Source organism: Branchiostoma belcheri, unplaced genomic scaffold, assembly GCF_001625305.1.
Source record: "Branchiostoma belcheri isolate BF01 breed outbred unplaced genomic scaffold, Haploidv18h27 scaffold311, whole genome shotgun sequence".
NCBI classification, from domain to species: domain Eukaryota; kingdom Metazoa; phylum Chordata; class Leptocardii; order Amphioxiformes; family Branchiostomatidae; genus Branchiostoma; species Branchiostoma belcheri.
The window spans coordinates 96,360-115,469 of record NW_017803923.1 but is presented as its reverse complement, the minus strand read 5'-3'; the positions used below and the strand labels follow the sequence as shown (position 1 = coordinate 115,469).

Genomic DNA, 19,110 nt, shown 5'->3' with positions numbered 1-19,110 from the left:
TTACCATCGAATATTGTATATTGCTTGACAAACAAGTCATAACTAAACAAGTGTATCAATGGATTCTCTCCTTACTTGATTTAAAATGTTTGTGTTAGTCAGTTATAGTATGTGGAAGCCAGTGCCTTTAAATACGTATAGGATGTAATTTTTGCATATATCGAGTACATAATAGGTTTTAATTTTTGAAAATGCGAACCCTAGAATGGATATTTGTTACGTATATTAAAAACATAATGGATATCTATGGTCATTAATTTGTCTAAGACTTTGGGGATCCCGTGTCGTCCGCCTCATGGGGCAGTCAGAGCCTTCTTGTATCCCTATTATGGATTGTCGTTGTTTTATTGTATATAATTTTATTTAACGTATTTTTTTATATATGAGAATAGCATATATTGAAGGATTGTACATAACTCACAGCATAAGGACGTTGTATTACGTCATACGACGCTTACACTTTTGTTATGATTGACTTTGACTAGAAGACATTCTCTGGATGTCTATGCCATTAATACGAAAATACATACTAAACGGTTTCTTCTAACCCTAAACCGACCATGATGTGGACTTTTATTAAGAGCTGTGCAAACTTTAAATGGTGAGCCGATCATCAATGTGTTCGCAGATAAAAGTCATGGTTCTCTTCGTTGTATTTCTTTGTAATTGGGAAGGAGGTTTTAAGTTATGTCCGCGATGATGCACTTTTTTTCTTTTTACCGAAGAAGTTTTTATATTGAGTAACATGCATATTTTCGAAACACCCCTATTTCTATGATACTGTGTAATAGGCCGTTGCTTAAGTACATGTGTGGTAGGCTAGGTTCTGGATGCGGCTATTAGGTGGTTGTTGTGTATAATCGTTTGCGAGTATTTGTTTTATTCTGACTGATGGTTTTAACCTATTCCGATACCTTATTAAACTAGAAAGGTCAACGTTTGCTTTGGAGCAAATGTAACGGATGGCTACACCACATTTTACGAGTACAAGGAAAGAAGGAGAACATTTTACGAGTACAGGGAAAGACGGAGAAACACAAGGGAAAACAATTCTTTACACTGAATGATATAAGGATTTTATATTATAGAATGAAGTGACAATATGTTGGATAGCTATCCCCCACACTATTGGTATAAGGATTTTTAATTGCATAAGGCAAACTGTTGATTTTCAAGCAAGATAAAAAGAAGCGTTTTTGTCTCACATTCCAATGCTGGAGCAGGAAAGCTTGACATACATGTACAGTACAGGCCACAAAATACGCATCAAGTTCTGCTGGACGTACCGCGGCCGCAATATTCCGCAGACGTCCCGCAATATCCCGCAGTGGAGCACTCGAGTGGGAGAGGGCGCTTTGTAACGTGCGCCCAGAAATGCCGGACAATTTTGATCCTTAAAAATCGTACAATTTGTAAATATAGCGATCTTGGATTCGGATATATTGAGACCTACATTTGTAATGAACAGATTCATGTATAGCCATGTATGTATAAGCCCCCTTCTATTCCACAACTCCGTACGTCAACCTCTCCTATCTAGGAGATTTCCTTCTTTATTTATAAGGTTTGCTTTTGAACCCCCTTGATCAACCCGGCTAGCAGAATCCGGCGGCTCCTTTGATATTACAGCCCCGCCCTGTCCAATCTTTGAAAAATGTCTGGCATGCAAGCCCTCGACCCTCAGTTTAGGAAAATTTGCCTCGAAGCCGTCTTACGATGTTCTCAGCAATAACAAACGAACGCACGCCTGAATCTGTACATTCTTCAATGTTGGTGATTCTTCGGAAATTGATGACAGAACCTACTAGATAATACAAGTTGTAGATTATAGTCGTTGAAGATTGTGGAAAATTGTTGATACCTTGGTGCGCACGCACCGACGATACACATTACGTATTAAGCCGCGTTTGTTTACTTGTGGGGAGCAGGTCATTGACCTCCGGCTTGCGTTGTTCTAACGGAGAAGAGCAAAATATCTGGCAGTTTTAGCGTCGGAATTTGTTTTGTTAAATCAAACAGGCATCCAAGCACCTATCATCCTTCCAACTAGTTCGTAGTTAGGTGAAATATTTATTGGAATCACACGAGTCGGAACAAGCTCAGAGTATCAAATGGTAAACATCGATCGCCCACGGCCGAGACCGCGTTAACCCGCCGCGCTGCTTTAATCCCGCGTATTGTCCATCCACAAATTATCAACAAATACGTGAAAATAAACGTGGAATGTAAATCTCAGAATACAAAGACTGCTCATTGACGACCGAAATCTAGCGAAAGTTTTTTTACTACGCAGAAGTTTCGCAGTGGCGTTTCCCATTACCAGTGGACAGTTTTGCGAAAGATCTGTGAAATTTTGCGGGACGTACCGCACTCTCCCGCAGAACGTACCGCATTCTCCCGTAGGACGTCCCGCACTCTCCCGCAGAACGTCCCACGTAAATTGATGCGTATTTCGTGGCCTGTGCTTTACCTACCAAAATACTTGTTCATACTGTCAATATGGAATGGCTAAGTACAGGTGTTAATTGAGTTAATCCATTCAAATCCCAACAGCCAATCAGCAAGAAAAATAGAGGAAACATGCATGCCTATTGGTTACTTGCACTGCATGCTCTTTTGATGAGTCATACCCAAATACGGTAACAAACTGCTGTAGTACATTTTCTATAACGCAGCAAAAAAGCCCAAGTAAATCCTTTCTAAAAGCCTGTATCACAAAAATGAAAAAAAAAAAACGCCTGGGGGTATTTGCCCACTGTACTTCCATACCATAATTTAGGTTATTTAACCCCAAAATGAAGAAATTGAATCCATTTAAAGATATGGCAGGAGAGGAAGACGACGACAGAGAAGAAGAAACACGAGGAAAGACAATATGACTATATTAATAATAAATAACATGTTGTAAATGCCACTTGAGAAATTGTTCTACTGCGATTATCCTGCGATTAACATGATATAATATTAAATTTATATCAGCATTAAAGTTTATCTGAGTTGGTAAATTACATTATGAAAAACTGTTCTCCAACTCAAAATTTGAATCACCAGAAATTTTCGACTGAATCACCTATCTGACCCAAATGCTGTGGACCAAGGAAAACAAATTTGGGGTTATCTACCACATAAGTTGCCAGGGAAACACTAATAGAGGCCGCTGTCGGGAAACTTATATCGGGAAAACTGAGCGCTTAGTAAAAACAAGGTTTCTAGAGCATAGACGACCCAGTTCTGTTGCATCTGAGGTGTCACAGCACATCCACATAGAATCACCGGGACACACAGTGGATCTGGAGGGGGTCAGAATCCTGGATACCGAACAGGACTACTTCAAGAGAGGCATAAAAGAGGCCATATACATCAGGGCACTTCAACCATCGCTCAACCGGGATTGGGGGCGATATCGACTTCAGACAACCTTTGGCCCTTTGCTGACGTTACACGTGGGAAAAATCACGTGTCCAGAGCATTTGGGTCAGATATGGTCTGATGCACGGTTGCAGGCTTGGTCCTACCTACACAGACACAGATCTCCAGGAGGCCAATGAAGCAGCGCGGAACTGGCTGGAGTGGATTGGCGAGAAGCTATGATGATGAGATAGCTGAGGTAGACTGAGTGATTCAGTCTAAAATTTCTGGTGTCAAATTTTGAGTTGGATAACAGTTTAAGTTTTTCATAATATTAAATTTTATATTTTATAGTGTGTGTAATTTGGACTTTAAAGTACCCACCTCTCTAACGGGTTACGAGTAATAAGAAGTTTGGTGTATGTTTCCAAGATGTTACGGACCTCCTTATTAGTATAATCGTTTAGCCGTTTGAAGGGCAACGTGTCCAGCTTGTCTCTCATCTCCTTGGTCGATCTTTCCTCCCCATGTTCAAGGTTGTGTAAAATGGTTAACGTCGTGGTGCTTCCGGTTTTAAACACTTGGCAATACAACAACTTGTACTTTTCACTGACAACAAAGCGTGATTTCGGTGGAAACACCTGAAAGAAAAAGCAACTTTATGCAATAACAGAAGAGGTGTAGTATCAGGCCTTAAGATCTTATAACACTTTTTATGAACACCGTTTAATCAACACATTTTGATGCGACTAAAAGACTATCTAGAACACAATTTTCAATTTGCACAAAAAATTCATTTTTGATTTAATTTTGACGAATTTGAATTTAGCTTAAAAATGAACATGGATCATAAATTAACTAATCTTATTTGTGAACGTCTTGAGAATATACTAATCTGATAAATGATGAGAAAAGTCATTTTTAATTAAAATCTTAGATGGTAAAACATGTATTGTATTTTAGGCATGGGTGTTGCATTACTACATGTATACAGCACTAGGTAGCTTGAGCTTTGTTATTAAAACAAAAACAAGAATTCGAATACTCAATGATATGATTAGAACTTTTAAAATTCTATTATTAAGTTTATCTTATAACTTATGTAAATAAGGTTGTAATGTAATATTTAAATGTTGAAGGCACTCACTAGCCAATTATTGGTGATATCAAACTTTCTTATCTTGTACGTTTGTAACATTTAAAGTGGGCAGAAAATTGCACCTCCAATGCATATTTTAAGTTCATAATGTTTCTTGTGGCCTTGACAACAGGTTTTTAACATTTTGCAGATTGCAGTAGTTTAGATATTATCAGTTGTACAGTTTTATGTTAAATCGCACATACTCGTCAATTATAGCACACTGTTATTTTTATCAATACAAAAATAAGATTCTAATACCTGTTAGTTCGATGACTCCAGGATTCCAGGATACTTAGCCATGTAATTATCTCCAGGTTCTTCCCTTAAACTTTAATTACTCTTTTCTTGTAAAAAGATCACGAGGTCAAGAATTCCCTTAATGTAAACCTTAATATTCTAGAAATATTGTTGTTTTAATTTTAGTTGTTACGTTTAGCATATCCTTTTCAGACAGGCCAATAAATGATATAAATGAAGCTTTTATAACCACCCATCCCGCAAGTTTTGGACAGAGACCGAGAATAGCTCTTCCCGTTATCTAAGGGCGTCCTTATTAAGTAACAAAAACACAAAGCAAGCGACCCGGGCATACCATAGGTCAACAAAGACATTACAAACACTCAAAATTTAAAAAAAAAATACTGAAACATAGTTTACTTCCCTTGTTAGATAAAAACTATACCTATATAATGGCTTGATTTTGACATCGATTTTACATATTATTTTGATACTATATTACAATTATTACATAGAATTGTTACATTTTATTATTTTCCTGGAAAAGTGAATACTACTGACAACAATTCAAACTTGATACTTCATCGAAAGTGTATGAGCTTTTTATGTAGCCTTCTTTTTTCGAATACTAAATTGGTGGTATTGGGACAAAAGAAAAATAGTACAAAATATTACATCTGTTATTTAAAAATCTGGAAACCGCAGTAAAAATGCAAACTCGAGCTTTTTGCATCGTTTACTTACCATTTTACTTACCGTCTTTTTGTCAAAATGCTCTCTGCAATATTTCCTTAGTAACGCCTTTCTTTCGAATTGTGTTATTTCAACAGATTGTCTTTTGTCTATAAATAGAAAAGAAAAGAGAACTTGTTAACATGACAAAACAAAAGGACATTGCGTGTTTACATTTTATAAGTATCCTCGGGGTACATCTTTCTTTCGTATCTGTATCATTTCCTACAACGCATGCCATCGTGAAAAGACCTGATGATGCTGACGAACTTCGAGGGTCACGCAAGTCTGGACTTTACTCCTAAGGTGCTTATGTTTTGCGGTAGAGTTCTTGTCATTCAGCCAGCTCGTGAGGGCTTCTTGCTTCTGCCAGAGGAGGCTGGTAATTTCTTCATTGTTGTTATCAAACCAGTCCTGGTGTTTGCGCTTGATGTGCCCTAGTGTGCGTTTGGATGTGCCGTATATTACTTTGCGAAAGTTTTTCCACGCTTTCTCTGGGTTGCTTTCAGTGGGTAGTTTCTTTATCTGCTCACGGAGTTTTGTTGCTAGCAGTTTCCCAGTATCAGGATGTGAGAGTTTGGAGACATGCATTTGCGGTTGAGAAGGAGAGCTTTGATCTCAACAAAGTGTGATCAGTCCAACAGTCAGCTCCTCTCATTGCCCTTGTAATGCTCACATCTCCAATGTCTTGCCGCCTTGTTATGATGAAATCAATTTGGTGCCAACGCTTTGAGCGAGGGTGCATCCAGGTGACCTTGTAGATGTCAGATAACTGGTACAGGGTGTTCGTGATTAGAAGGTCATGCTCAGAACAGAGTGTTTGGAGCATCTGACCATTTATGTTTCCCCTTATTATACAATGGGGTCCGAAGACACCTGAACAAGACTGGGAGTCACTGCCCACACGAGCATTGAAGTCTCCCATTAGTAGCACCTTGTCATGCCTGGGTACAGTGAGCAGCAGGTGTGCAAGATTCTCATAGAATAGCTCTTTCTGCTCTTGTGCAAAGCTCATGGTCGGGGCATACGCACTGATGAGCGTCAACTGCATCTTCCCTTTCAGGGGGAGTCTCATCACCATGAGGTGATTATTGATTTCTCTGACCATTAAGACGGCTGTTCCGACATCAGAATGGCTGCCGAACCCTGCCCTTGCCTCATGTGAGCAGAGAGCGACCATCCAGTTCTGACCGCCTGTGTGTGGGTCCGTGGCTAGCGGCTTCCAGCGCCATCTTACACCTGCCGCCGTCACCACTCGCCCATCGCCGCAGGTCTTTTACAAGAAAGAAAAAGGTAGAGCTATTAAGTCCTGGGCAAGTGGTTAAGGGATTAGAAGAAAGGAGGTTCGATAGAGAGCGTGGGTTGCCCAAGCTTCACGTTCTCCCTCTCGGTTCAGCCGCGTTACGCCAGGAGGGATGTGAACATAACGTCCTGGCCACAACTGAACTGCAGCCATTTAGCGGGGTGTTGAATTAAAATGTAAGAGTGGTAGTTGGTGATTTGAAGTCAGGGTATCCTTTCCCTAGGTGGACTGCCTGCCTTGGCTAACGAGTTCCATCTGCCAGGTGGTTGTTGTACTGTTATAAAGGTTGGCCAATGACTAAACACACAGATCATGGTATGGCGAATATTAGTAGTCTTCTTTTTTTTCAATTTCTTCTTTAAATGACTTGATTTAGGCACTCTGTGACATTACTATCGTTTTCCAATCCTTTTCTTTTGTAACATACGACATCTAGTTGCTTATTTTGTACGGTTAACACTTTAGTCAATTTATTATTATTATTTTTTTATTGGAAACACACGATGTCATCCGTATAATCAAATTAACATTACCTAAATTGAATAAAATCAAGCGACCCAATCTTAGTCCATTTTTTTTCCAAATAATTGTGAATTAGGTTTCCTAGATACAGTTAACATTTCAAGCCCGTTTATTTCAACCATGCAAATACCTCTAAACTTTTCTTTTTAAATGGTATTAATATTTGTTTAAAGTTAAGACTTTTGGTCCAACACAAAAAAAAACTCTCACACCTAGAGCTTTCGACCAGTCACTCTGGTCTTCCTCAGTAGACTGACCAAGTGAAGCTCGTCACGTGGATTCTTTGAAGTGTGACGTCAACACTGGGTCAAAGGTATCTGGTAGACGATGTCGGCCCCAGTGTTGACGTCACACTTCAAAGAAGCCACGTGACAAGCCTCACAGGGTCAGTCTACTGAGGAAAACCAGAATGACTGGTCGAAAGCTCTAGGTGAGAGAATTTTTTGTGTTGGACCAAAAGTCTTAACTTTTTACATGTAACTAACAACACAGATGAACTTTCATGATGATATTAATATTGTAGAAACAAACACATATGAATTACTTAGGCAGTGGCACTCACCTTTAATGTCAAAACTAAGCCCCGTCGACATCTGATTTGGCTTAATTACCATTGATTTTTCAAACTTTTTTTCAAATCCAAGGTATAAAACAACAAGAAGAAAACCAGCTGCCAATAGTACTTGGACACCGCTGTACAGCTTCATTGCTTGTTAAGGTGACTGTAGAAAAATGATTTACAAGATGAGATATAAAGAAAAGATCTCACTTTGTCCTAAATAAAATGACTGGAATAAGCTAAATAAACCAAATAAAAAACTTCCTGATAGATGTTACCTGAATCTTTACAACCTCAATGAAAAGCAGCCAAGTTGATATTTTAATGAAATAAAAGTACGATTGAAACAAAAATATAATTCTATGGCAAACTATGGTGTTTTGTAAAACAGATGGATTTCTTACGTTCCCAGCATCTTCACGATGGTCAAATTTGGGCCCAAATGGGTCAAAATTTGGGCCCTTTTAATCGAACCGAATCATGTTCAATATGACGTCATTCGAACCGAATCATGTTCGATATGACGATATGAACGTTCGTTCGATCCGGGGTCACCCACGGTCATGTACAGTAAACCCGCGGTTTTAAGCCCGTTTTTTCACGGGTACCGCCCAACGGTAAAATATTTACCTTTTCACAAATATAAACCAATCTCGGGACAGTATACCTATTCCCTGTTTTATAGTGGATATGTAACATGTAACGAAGCTACTGCCGTTATCGTGTGTGACCTTGAGGATCGTTATTGTTGTTTACGGGGATATAAGTTACCCCCTGCACTTACTCACACGACCTGACATGCGTGCAAACATGGTATTTAAACCGCAAAAAAAAAAAAATTCAATTTACCTCGGAAACACTTTAAATTGTAGGCAAGACAAAAATCTTGATCTGTGTCGGACGGATTTGTTAAAGATGGCGGCATTCTGGAATTATCGGTCTTGGAAGTTGAAAAAGTGCATTTTTGGCGATTTTTTTCAGCCTAAGCAAGACTTTCACTTTGAAATAGAGAAAACTGTCCGACTCAAATCTTAATTTTGTTATACAGGTCTCTAAAATGCAAAAATGTGGGATTTTCTGGGATATTTGGGGGTCGATTTAAATCAGTTGTTTGGTTATTGACGTCGATTGTTCTAGAATAGGCATTCGACGCGTTGAGAGTGACTTCACACACATTTAATCCATGTAATAAAAACAACAGAATTTGAGGTATATGCAGTGCGGATTTTATCACATTTGGACAAGGGAGTCCCCGAGAAACTGTTGATTATTGCTTAACAAAATGTTTACTGTTGAGACTGGCTGCACGGAAGCCGCACGTGGAACCCCGGTAACCTGATACCCTTCCGTAGAATTGGAAACTTTACCGTAGAAATTGACCGCCGTGCTTAGTCATTCTCTCTTGCTCCTTTCCATTAGTAAAATCCTTATATCTTAGGAAGAAAAAGGCTAAGGTCAAATCTGGGCCCCCTAATGGCCTACCTTGCAGAACTTTCTTTTTTTTTCTGGACATGATATTTTGGTGACAGATACATTTTCCTGTCAGAAACAACTTTGTGTTTGGTCTCCATGACAGCTTGTTCTGAGACTTAAAGGGGATTTCTAATTACATCTTTAAAAACAGATAAGTCTAGAAAGGAACAGCACAATGTATTTTCACTATTTTGGTATGACATCATTAAATAGAAGTTATGCAAATAAAGACCTAATTACTATAATTCATTAGAAAACTCTATACATCCGGTACTTTTATAAATTTATTTGATATGATATTTTGAAATTGGAACATTGGCGCAACTATAAATGTGCATTGTAGGTCTTTTAAAAGCAATAAAAACTCCCAGAATTTATTATTCAAATCATCCTATTCAAAATATTGAATAACATTCTAAAGACATATTACATGTCAAAGACACAATATTTTCAGCTTAATATTTGGTAATTTCTGGTACCACTTTAGCCAGGAGTGCATGTAATCGAGCCTGTGACTTCTTGAACTGGTTATCAGTCCCCTAAGCCGCTTATCCACTTCACGTAACTTAAAAAAAATCAGGCTTATATGACAGATCAGGAATATATCTTTTAAGGGTACTAACCCGAACTACATTTTGCTAAATGTCATTTCAGTCTCACTTTAAAAAGGACAGGATTTAGAAGAAGTAACTTCAGGAATATTTTAGTCATGTATTTATGGTATGCTAAAGAATTACAAGCCCCTACTGTTGATTGGCTTGTGAGGTCCACATTATATGCTATGTTCTTAAACCGTATTTTCATGTAACGCATCTTGCGACGTTTGATAATTTTGATGGGCAACATAACACTTCAAACATCTGTATTATAATACCTAACTTAGTGCACTTTTATAGATGTCGAACCATTTAATGAAAAAAAAAAATATTCCTGGGGCCAGGTGGCCGTTAAATCCTCTGAATGCGACAGTTTATAGATTTAATGTGATGACTATAGACATTTATATGGACGTTGTATTTAAAAAAGAATAGAAATTTGGTGAAGCAATCTGATGAAATCTGATATTCGTAGATGTTTCTTGTTGCAGAATGTCGTAGATTGATCAATAGTTAATATAGCAAACGATGACCCACATCTTTCAAACCTTGAATCTAAAGTCAAATATCAGAAATATTAGAAAACATGTATCAATATTAAACATACCTATATATTCCCGCTCGCAGGTTAGCGCACCATTAAATTTAAGATGTAAGCCAGTTAAAGCTTTGCAAACACTTTGAAAGTGATGCATACATGACGGCAACAACACGATACAAAGTGTGGTCATGTGATTTCCGAGTAGGCTTTTGAATAAGGCATAGAAGATGTACATAAGCGACCCCTAACGGAGAAAGGTAGACGTTGCATTAAAGCCGTGACACAAGTAACAATAGTTTACCAGCAGTCAATCAAAGACCAAGTATTTTGAATTATACACATACAGAAGACGCTATTGCATAAAGACCAGCGCACGAAATAAGTAATTTCAACATGTCATAATGGACCGTTCCATAAGCCACGCCCCCCCTTAGCAACGCCCTAGCAACTCGAACACCTCCGTCAAAATGAGCGCGGGAAGGGCCGTACCGTCTACCCCCGCCAGAATGTCCGATTTGCAGCCCATCTTTACGGTCGATTTTTCGGCAGCGAAAAACTCTCCCAGGAAACAACAAAAAATTGGTTAATCTGTATTTGTTGAACGGTACATCCGCAGAGTAGAATTATTTTAGGAGGGAACAGAGGTAGTTTCATTGAGAGCAAAATATTTTGGTCAATACATACGCGGGAATGGCCGCATAACATCACACGGTAGGTGGACAAAAGTGCCCGGTTGATGACTAACAGCCGATACATGTGTGAAACAGAGTACGTTTATCTGTAACAGGTTTTCCACGGCATTTGCTGCATACATCATAGCTGCATACAAGCTCGGGAAAAAAACGAAATGGGAAGTAAAAACTCACGGGGACTCACGAGGGAGGGCGCAACTTATAAAGGGATTTGTGGTACAAGTAGAAAAATAAGCACGCAAACACAGACATAAACAATAATGATAGATTATAAACACCTGGAAGAATAACAGAACGTCCTTAAGCAACTTGAAAGTGCATGCAATGTGACAAATTCAGTTTCACATGTAAAACAAGGAGTCTTTATCAAGCAGACATCAACTCGGCTGCTTTTAGATTTCCCGCGATGAGTTTGACGGAGGTGTTCGAAATAGAACAGTGGATTCGATGCGTTCGGTCTGGAACAGACCATTACGCAAATAGCCTATACATCAACATGATATATGCATAGTGATGTTAACCTTTAAGTAACTTACACATGTTACAAGGTTTCCAATCCACATCATTCACCAATAAGGAATCACAGAATTTCACATTGGTCATGCAAATTGGGTCGTTATTTGCATAATTAGTATCTGTTGATCGTTCATCTCCCATTAATTAAATACATTACACTCATAAAAGTAATATCAAATAAAACACTGCCATACAGAATTTCGTCCTTGATTTTGCAAATTAAGTATTCATTTGCATAAATCACATCTAATTTTGTACATCTCTCTCAGCTACCTACACACCAAAAATGCTAAAAAATGGGGGCGAGTTAACTTAATTTATTTATCGCTCATCATTTTACAAATGTACAACAGAGTTGGTGTGTTCGTATTTTCCTCAGAGCTGCTGCCAGTTTGGCTGCCCCTGAATCCTCTGTGTCTCTTTCCCATATGCAAACGGCACTCAAAAGTACTTGTAACAGGATTCTGTACACAAAAACTGGATGGCTCGGTCCAACGTGGCTAGAAAGACGGAATTTTCTGGAGCGGATCATCCTCCCACCTCCTTTGATCATAGCAAACCAGCCAACGTTTAAGATCACAGTAAATGACTGGGTGAAAACACACATAGACAAGGGCTCACCCCTTTCTCTGTGGTGGTAACAGAATTTTGTTGTTGGAATATCGATTGATTTAGGTATGAAGCTGCGAGCTCTTTTCTTTTGTCTTTTGTTTAATCACTTGATTTAAGGAATGGCATTCTGTTGCACATAGATTGTTGCATTTGAGTTATTTATATTTTGTTATTTTTTATGTCAGTTCAACTATTTGTTTACTGTTTTGTTACTTCAATTTTCCAATGATTGGAAAGTACATCGATTATTACTTTCATTTCTGACATATGATTTCTATTATTGATCTCTGACCTCCAATGCACTTTTTTTTTCTCTATGCTGATTTTGTTTCAGGTTTGTCATAATTTAAACAAATTTTTGTATGATCTATTTATTATAATCATTGCTGAAATATTATAATTTTGTAATGCTTATTTGTTATTTATTTGTTATTTTATTTTATGTTGGACTCGAGGAAGAATAGTATGGAATTAACCATTTTAATGGAGATCGCAATAAACAAACAAACAAACAAACCAACCAAAAAAGCTATTGCCAATCTCAACCTCAGACGGGCTTGCATGTTGTTAGCAGGTTGCACTAAACGCTGCATCGCCAACGTAAGTGTACTCTTCACTTGACGTGTCGTATATTAGAAAACAAGTGAACAGTGGCAGGCAGTGCAGCGCTTATATATATATATATATATATATATATATAGAGAGAGAGAGAGAGTATATATATATATATAGAGAGAGAGAGAGGGAGAGAGAGCCCGTCGGGATCCCGCCAGGGACGGGCCAGTATCCCCTCTGGACCCAGCCAGGGACCTGACAGCTGCCCGGCCGAACTGCAAGAGCCGGTCGGCACCCTACCACACGCCGCACGGGTCAAGATGGGAGACTGAACAGGCACCGAACGGTTCTCTAAAGCGACGGTCACAACCCGCCGTACATGCTTCTGCGTGCTGTCTACGTGCAAAAACGTGGGCAAACGTAGGGCATCCGTGCGTGGTGAGTACCACCTCCGGACGGAATCCTACGGATTTGGGAGCACGCAGAAACTTTAAGTGCATGTAAAACTTTTTCTACGTGCGGTCTGCGGATTCACCACCCGTGCGTGCGAGTACGAGCGACGCGCGTGCCTCGTAGTGTCGTGCGGAAGAAGCACGTGAGAGTACGGCCTCCTTACGGTAAAGTTGCAATCGCACAGAGATCGTGCGTTGTAAGCACGTACAACTCACTTACCACTTGCGCAACGTACAATGCACGCAACCGCTCACGGCCAGACGTAACGTGCAGACCACACTCTTACACCTTGCAAAACCGTGCGAGTGACGTGCGTCGATGCCACTCCTTCCGCACGTTTTCAGAAAAAAACGTAGCACACGTAGCCTCCCAAAAAACGTACGGACAAAAAGCACGCACGGTGGGTTGTGACCGTCGCTTAACAGAAGCCGGCCGCCGAGGGGACCAAACGTTTACTAATATTAATTGGAAGCTGCCTCAGCGCCGGCCGGAGTACAGCCTTGCCCCGACAGGGAGCCGTAAAGGATCATTTAATTGTGACCCTGACAGTCGGCAAACGCTCGGCGTCATGACGCCAGCCGGCGTCTACGCCGTGGACATGCCGAACGGGCGCCGTTTCAAATGTGACTTAAGCTTTACAGCAGCACTTTCCTAAATACCGTGTAAAACAAAGGGAGTTTTTACCTTCATGAAAAATGAAGGTATTGTTTTTGGCGTGTCTGTCTGTATGCATGTGTGTGTGTCTGTCTGTGTGTGTGTGTCTGTCTGTGTGTGTGTGTGTCTGTGTGTGTTTTCGCAACTTTGTGGTCAGCATAACTTCATAACGCCTTTATGGATTATCATTATATGTGGTATGATGGTACGTCTTGGGAAGACAAAGGTCAAGGTCAAATATGGGCCTCCTGGTGGATGACCTCGGTACTGCAGTAGAACTTCCGGTTTTTGTATCTTTTGTCCTGAACATGCTATGGTCTTGACTTTTAGGTGACAGATAGCTTTTCCTTTTAGAAATAAGTGGTGTGAATTTGGTCTCCCTAGCACATTGTCCTAGATCTGCGGGGAACTTTCTGGCGAAACCTTTAAAAGCCAATAACTCCAGGCAGAACATCAACAGATACCAATTATGCAAATTATGACCTAACTTGCATAATTAATGTAAAAATTCTGTGACTCCTTATTGGTGAATGATGGGAATTTTATACCTCGTGACATGTGTAAGTTACTTGACGGTTAGCACCACTATACATATATTATATTAATTTCGAGGTCATTTGCATAATTAATGAGGACATGTTGAAATGAAGTATGATAAAACAAGCCCATATTTCATGGAGGTATGAGATCTCGGAACTCTTGTTTTTTTCTCTACAGATCCCTGTGGGTTTTCAATAGACGGGCACTGATTGGTCATAACAATGATAGGCTAGGCCCATCCATTGTAACATTGTCTTATTGATGTTTGGCAAGCTGATTTAGTAAGTAGGATTGCACTGTGTTAGAGTGGACTGGTACTGTCACTGCGTTTATGGTAATGTTTTTTTTTCCTTTTATAGATAAAATTTTTACCATAGTCAAGTGCAGCATGGATAGAATCTGACTCTTAAGCCACCCTTTTAAAATAACATTAGTTTGCGAAAAAAAAAAACAGTTAAAGAATTCTTGTCATCTGGCGAAGTAAGGCAATAATTCAAATCCAATGATTTTGATAAAATGCCTGCTTCAATTTCGTGCCAAGTTTTCACCCAGCCTCAGCCGGTTATATAGCCCCGATTAACGCACGTTGGAACGTAGGTTGCACGTCGGTGTTTGATTCGTACATTACAACCTTTTCATAAAACCTTTACACGCCATGCCGTGCCCGACTGATTGCGGTCTTTGATTAAGACAGCATCAAAGATTGGCTACAATAAATTCACATTCATATTCTCATATACATATGAGTAGTGCAGTACATGAAGTCAATACCATCACATGGAAATCTTGTATCAGCTCTTAACCAACGAAAGAAAAATATATTCAACTAAATAACTATGTTGATAGTTCCAGTCATAGGCTGAACGGTGGGATAATTTACGCACGTCGATTTTTTTTTATTTATCGCCGTTTAAAATTGAAAAAGTCCGATCCTGAACCTTTAAACTTACCAGGTTTTTGCTCTGTACTAAAGAGGCCCTAACATTGTTAAACATTGAAGTTAGGGATCAAGGATTGCTGAGATATGGCTCCCGCTAAAGTGCCCCGCGAGACACTAAAGTCACCCCGGATAGGCGATGCCTTCATCTAGCTCTTTGTTGAGACCGGGTCAGCTTAAAAAAACTTTTTTTTCATGTTTCTATTGTTCTATATCAAAGGATATTAACGAAAAGACAAGTTATTAAACTAGTAATCTAGTACGTTTGGACCGTTGCTATTGGCTTAAACAATATACCAGGATCATATTACTGGTATCCTCGCCAAACCCACACACAAACATTTAACTTTACTACATATTACGGGTATAGGAGGAATGCATTGCTCTACAAAAGGTTTTTTTTTATTTGCCTTATTCTTTTGTGTTTTTGTAATTCTTTATCTCTTGCAGTCCAACCTCCAACGCCAGGGGTGCTTCCTTACCATTAGGGAGCACCCCTGGCAAACTGCCCATTTCAAACCACTGTAACGGGCTGATAAGCTTTAGCCAATCAGAGGCATAGCTTTCGGTAGTGGAAAGCTAAGATCAAAGGTTGCTGGGAAGCTGTAGGCCAATCACATCACGGCTTACATCGCTTTTTTGGGTTAACTGAAAACATCCTGTCGGCTATTTTTTGGGCCAGCCGTGCAAGAATTGTTTGAATCGGCATCGTCAACATCAACAGCGCACGGTACAGACACTGCTTCTTAACAACAGAGACGCCTTCCTAAGTGTAAGGATAGGTGGGGGGAGGTCTGTGTTGTATTTTAGCCAGCGAAACAGGCAACCCAAAGTTTTTATTCTAGGGCGAACTCGCTCCTACGTAGGTTCCACTACAGTTCAGTTGAGGTGAAACGGATCCTTTTTAATAGCTACTGCTCTCCCATGTATTGTTCTCAGATATGGTCAGACTATAGTGTGGGTATTATTTCTAGACTGCGTGTGGCGTACCACAGTGCCTTGAACTTTTTTTTTATTCATTCACATGGAAAAAGGTACAGGACATGTATTTATTTTAGTGGTGCCGTCAACATAAGTGCTTTCCACTTGAGTGCGGCACCACTAAAATAAATACATATGACATTGAACTTGCTGCTCTCTGAAAGCAGAAGCACTAGTAATAGCCTGCTATTTGCCAACCTCAGTATCGACACTTTTGACTCCAGACGTAGGAAACAATTGTACTCGTTTGTCACTCGGCTGCTTTACAGTGACAATTCGATCATCACTACGCTAACTCACGGTAACTGACGGTTACAACCTCAGCACATTCTGGAGGCACTACATTAACCTACTTTTTAAGTAGTTTTTTTTTTTAGGTATAACTTGATTATCGTGATTTTAGTTATTGTATTTGTTATGCCTCCATCTTTTGTTTGTCAGTTTTTAGATATGATATGGGCATGCTTACATGTCCGCCATGTTGAATTTAGATAATCTGGGCGCTGATTGGTTTTCGCCAAATAAGGCAAGCATGAATATTATAAACCGGGCCCCGCAGAGGACAAATCTGGGGCTAATGGGGCAGAGCTAATCCCAAGGCGTATTTGCCGCGGGATAGCTCTGCCGTGGGAGAATGTTGCAGTCTGGTTGGACTTTTTTGGTAACTTTTGGGGTCAATAGACCTAAGATTCGACAGGGGAGTATGATCGGGAAATTACCCGCAGCATCCGTATTTTACCACTGGAAAGAAATCAGTGAAGGGCCTAATGTTTGGTAAAGAATGTTTGGTTAAGGCAACTCATTGATAACCTCCACTTATGTTCATTATCATTCACATCTGCTTCCATATTGATAGTGACGATGGAAAATTATGGTGATGGTTTGATACTAAAATTTGCTGTTTAATTATTGAATTGTCTTAAAATACCATGTCAGAAATGTATTCGTGTATGTATGAATAAATGACTTTTTACATAGTTAGGACATAGTTTTTAAAGTTCAAACATTAATATTTTCTACAGGAACAAGATAGTATCAACATGCAGGAGAAAGATGTAATTAATACTGCAGGTTCTAACAAGTATTGGAAGTGCAGCACCACGCACACTCGGACTCAAACTCGTGACAGAGTCTACAGATGTGAGGAGTGTAACAGACATTTTAATCAGCTGGGACATCTTCAGACACACACGCGAACCCATACCGGAGAGAGGCCGTATCGATGTGAAGAGTGCGGCAGGAAGTTCAGCACGTTGTCTAACCTAAAGACACACATAAGACATCATACGGGCGAAAAACCTTACCATTGTAAGGAGTGCAACAGGTTTTTTAGCAACCGTAATGTCCTAAATGCACACATAAGGACGCATACTGGCGAAAAACCGTATCAATGTGAAAAATGTACAAAATGCTTTAGACAGCTGACTCATCTTAAGGATCACATGAGAATCCATACAGGGGAAAAACCATACAGCTGTAAAACGTGCAACACACCGTTTAGATATCTTAATGTACTGAAGGTTCACATGAGGACCCACACTGGCGAAAAGCCATATAGTTGTAAATATTGTAGCAAGATATTTAATCAGTCATCTCATCTAAAGGCTCACATTCGGACCCACACAGGGGAAAAACCGTATAATTGTAAAGCATGTACGGCGCAGTTTACTACGCTGTCCAATATGAAGAGGCATTTGCGGATACACAAACATTTAAAAGTGTATTCAAAATCATAACGACAGAATTTCTGCAGGTTCTGCCTTCTTTGAATGCATTGTATCGCAGCTGCACGGATGTTCAGGACAAAAACGAAGTGTACAAACAGCTCGGTCACACGGGGGAGGGAGCAACGTACTTTTGTAGTACAATAATTTATTAGCACACGAATACGGAAAATAAATAAGCTTTGAAGACAAATGATTACCCCTTAAAGTTGACAAGGGACTTCAAAAGTACTTTTCTGTATGATTTACAACTACTAAAAGAATGGCATTCTTTCTGCTATGCCGGCGAAGGGAGGGGGCGCTTCCGTACCGGGCTAATCTGTTTACGTTTGCCTTTTTTCGCTCATTAGGCCATGTTGATTTGGATTATATGGATGACATCCGCGCGCGCATGAATTTTCGGCCGTTTCAAAAAAAAATACCCAACCACACTGTAAATTGTACAAAACAGTTGCAAAATGAGCAAATATATACCGAAAGTTGCAAAAAAATATTTGAAAACGATTCCAACGTCGTAGAATGCCAAAATCAAACAAAAAACTAAAATGCAAAGAAATGAATTTAAAGAGTAGATTATTCGCCATACCATACTCTGTGTCATTGGTTCGACCTTCATAACAACGTAGATTTCATGAAAGCAATTTTTTTTTTTTTTGCAAAACGTTTTTTTATTCGCGCGCTCGCATCAGTTTTGGGGTTCCCAGAGGATGTCATCCATATAATCAAATCAACATGGCCTTAGAAAAAAAGACCCCGCGGTATCAGTATTCGGTACCATCTAAGCATGCCAAGAGAGTTTGATGTTCTTTTGAAATAAAGGGACCTGGTAGAGGATCCTGGCTTGCGCTTTTTTTTAAATGATTTTGATCAACGTTATGTATATAAAGTTTGTTACAGTAGTATACGCGAAAGTTCTGTACGTGTTGTATTACCAAATGTAATCCTATGTTAAAGGATTTTACTCGTTGTTGGACGTTCAATAAAAAGGTTGAGT

At 39.5% G+C, this 19,110-nt stretch overlaps 2 protein-coding genes across 2 annotated transcripts in view; one reads left to right on the top strand and one right to left on the bottom strand.

The window, feature by feature from the left end:
* Positions 1 to 8,257, bottom strand: part of LOC109474709 (carbohydrate sulfotransferase 10-like) — a 15,066-nt gene extending 6,809 nt beyond the window's left edge. Inside the window, exons 1-4 of the mRNA XM_019775069.1 lie at positions 8,247 to 8,257; positions 7,496 to 7,500; positions 5,483 to 5,568; positions 3,733 to 3,989 (exon numbers count right to left, since the gene is read on the bottom strand). Coding sequence (XP_019630628.1) covers positions 3,733 to 3,989; positions 5,483 to 5,568; positions 7,496 to 7,500; positions 8,247 to 8,257 — 359 coding nt within the window. The remainder of the gene's footprint in view (positions 1 to 3,732; positions 3,990 to 5,482; positions 5,569 to 7,495; positions 7,501 to 8,246) is intronic.
* A 7,855-nt stretch (positions 8,258 to 16,112) lies between these two features.
* LOC109474716 (gastrula zinc finger protein XlCGF67.1-like) lies at positions 16,113 to 18,473 on the top strand. Its single transcript, XM_019775077.1, has 2 exons — positions 16,113 to 16,141; positions 17,415 to 18,473. Exon 2 carries the CDS (start codon positions 17,433 to 17,435, stop codon positions 18,126 to 18,128), a length of 696 nt encoding a protein of 231 aa, XP_019630636.1. The 5' UTR covers positions 16,113 to 16,141; positions 17,415 to 17,432; the 3' UTR covers positions 18,129 to 18,473.
* The last annotated feature ends 637 nt before the right edge of the window (positions 18,474 to 19,110 follow it).

Coding starts and splice junctions, on each gene's coding strand:
- LOC109474716 (XM_019775077.1), top strand. CDS start 17,433: ATGCAGGAGAAAGATGTAATTAATACTGCAGGTTCTAACAAGTATTGG.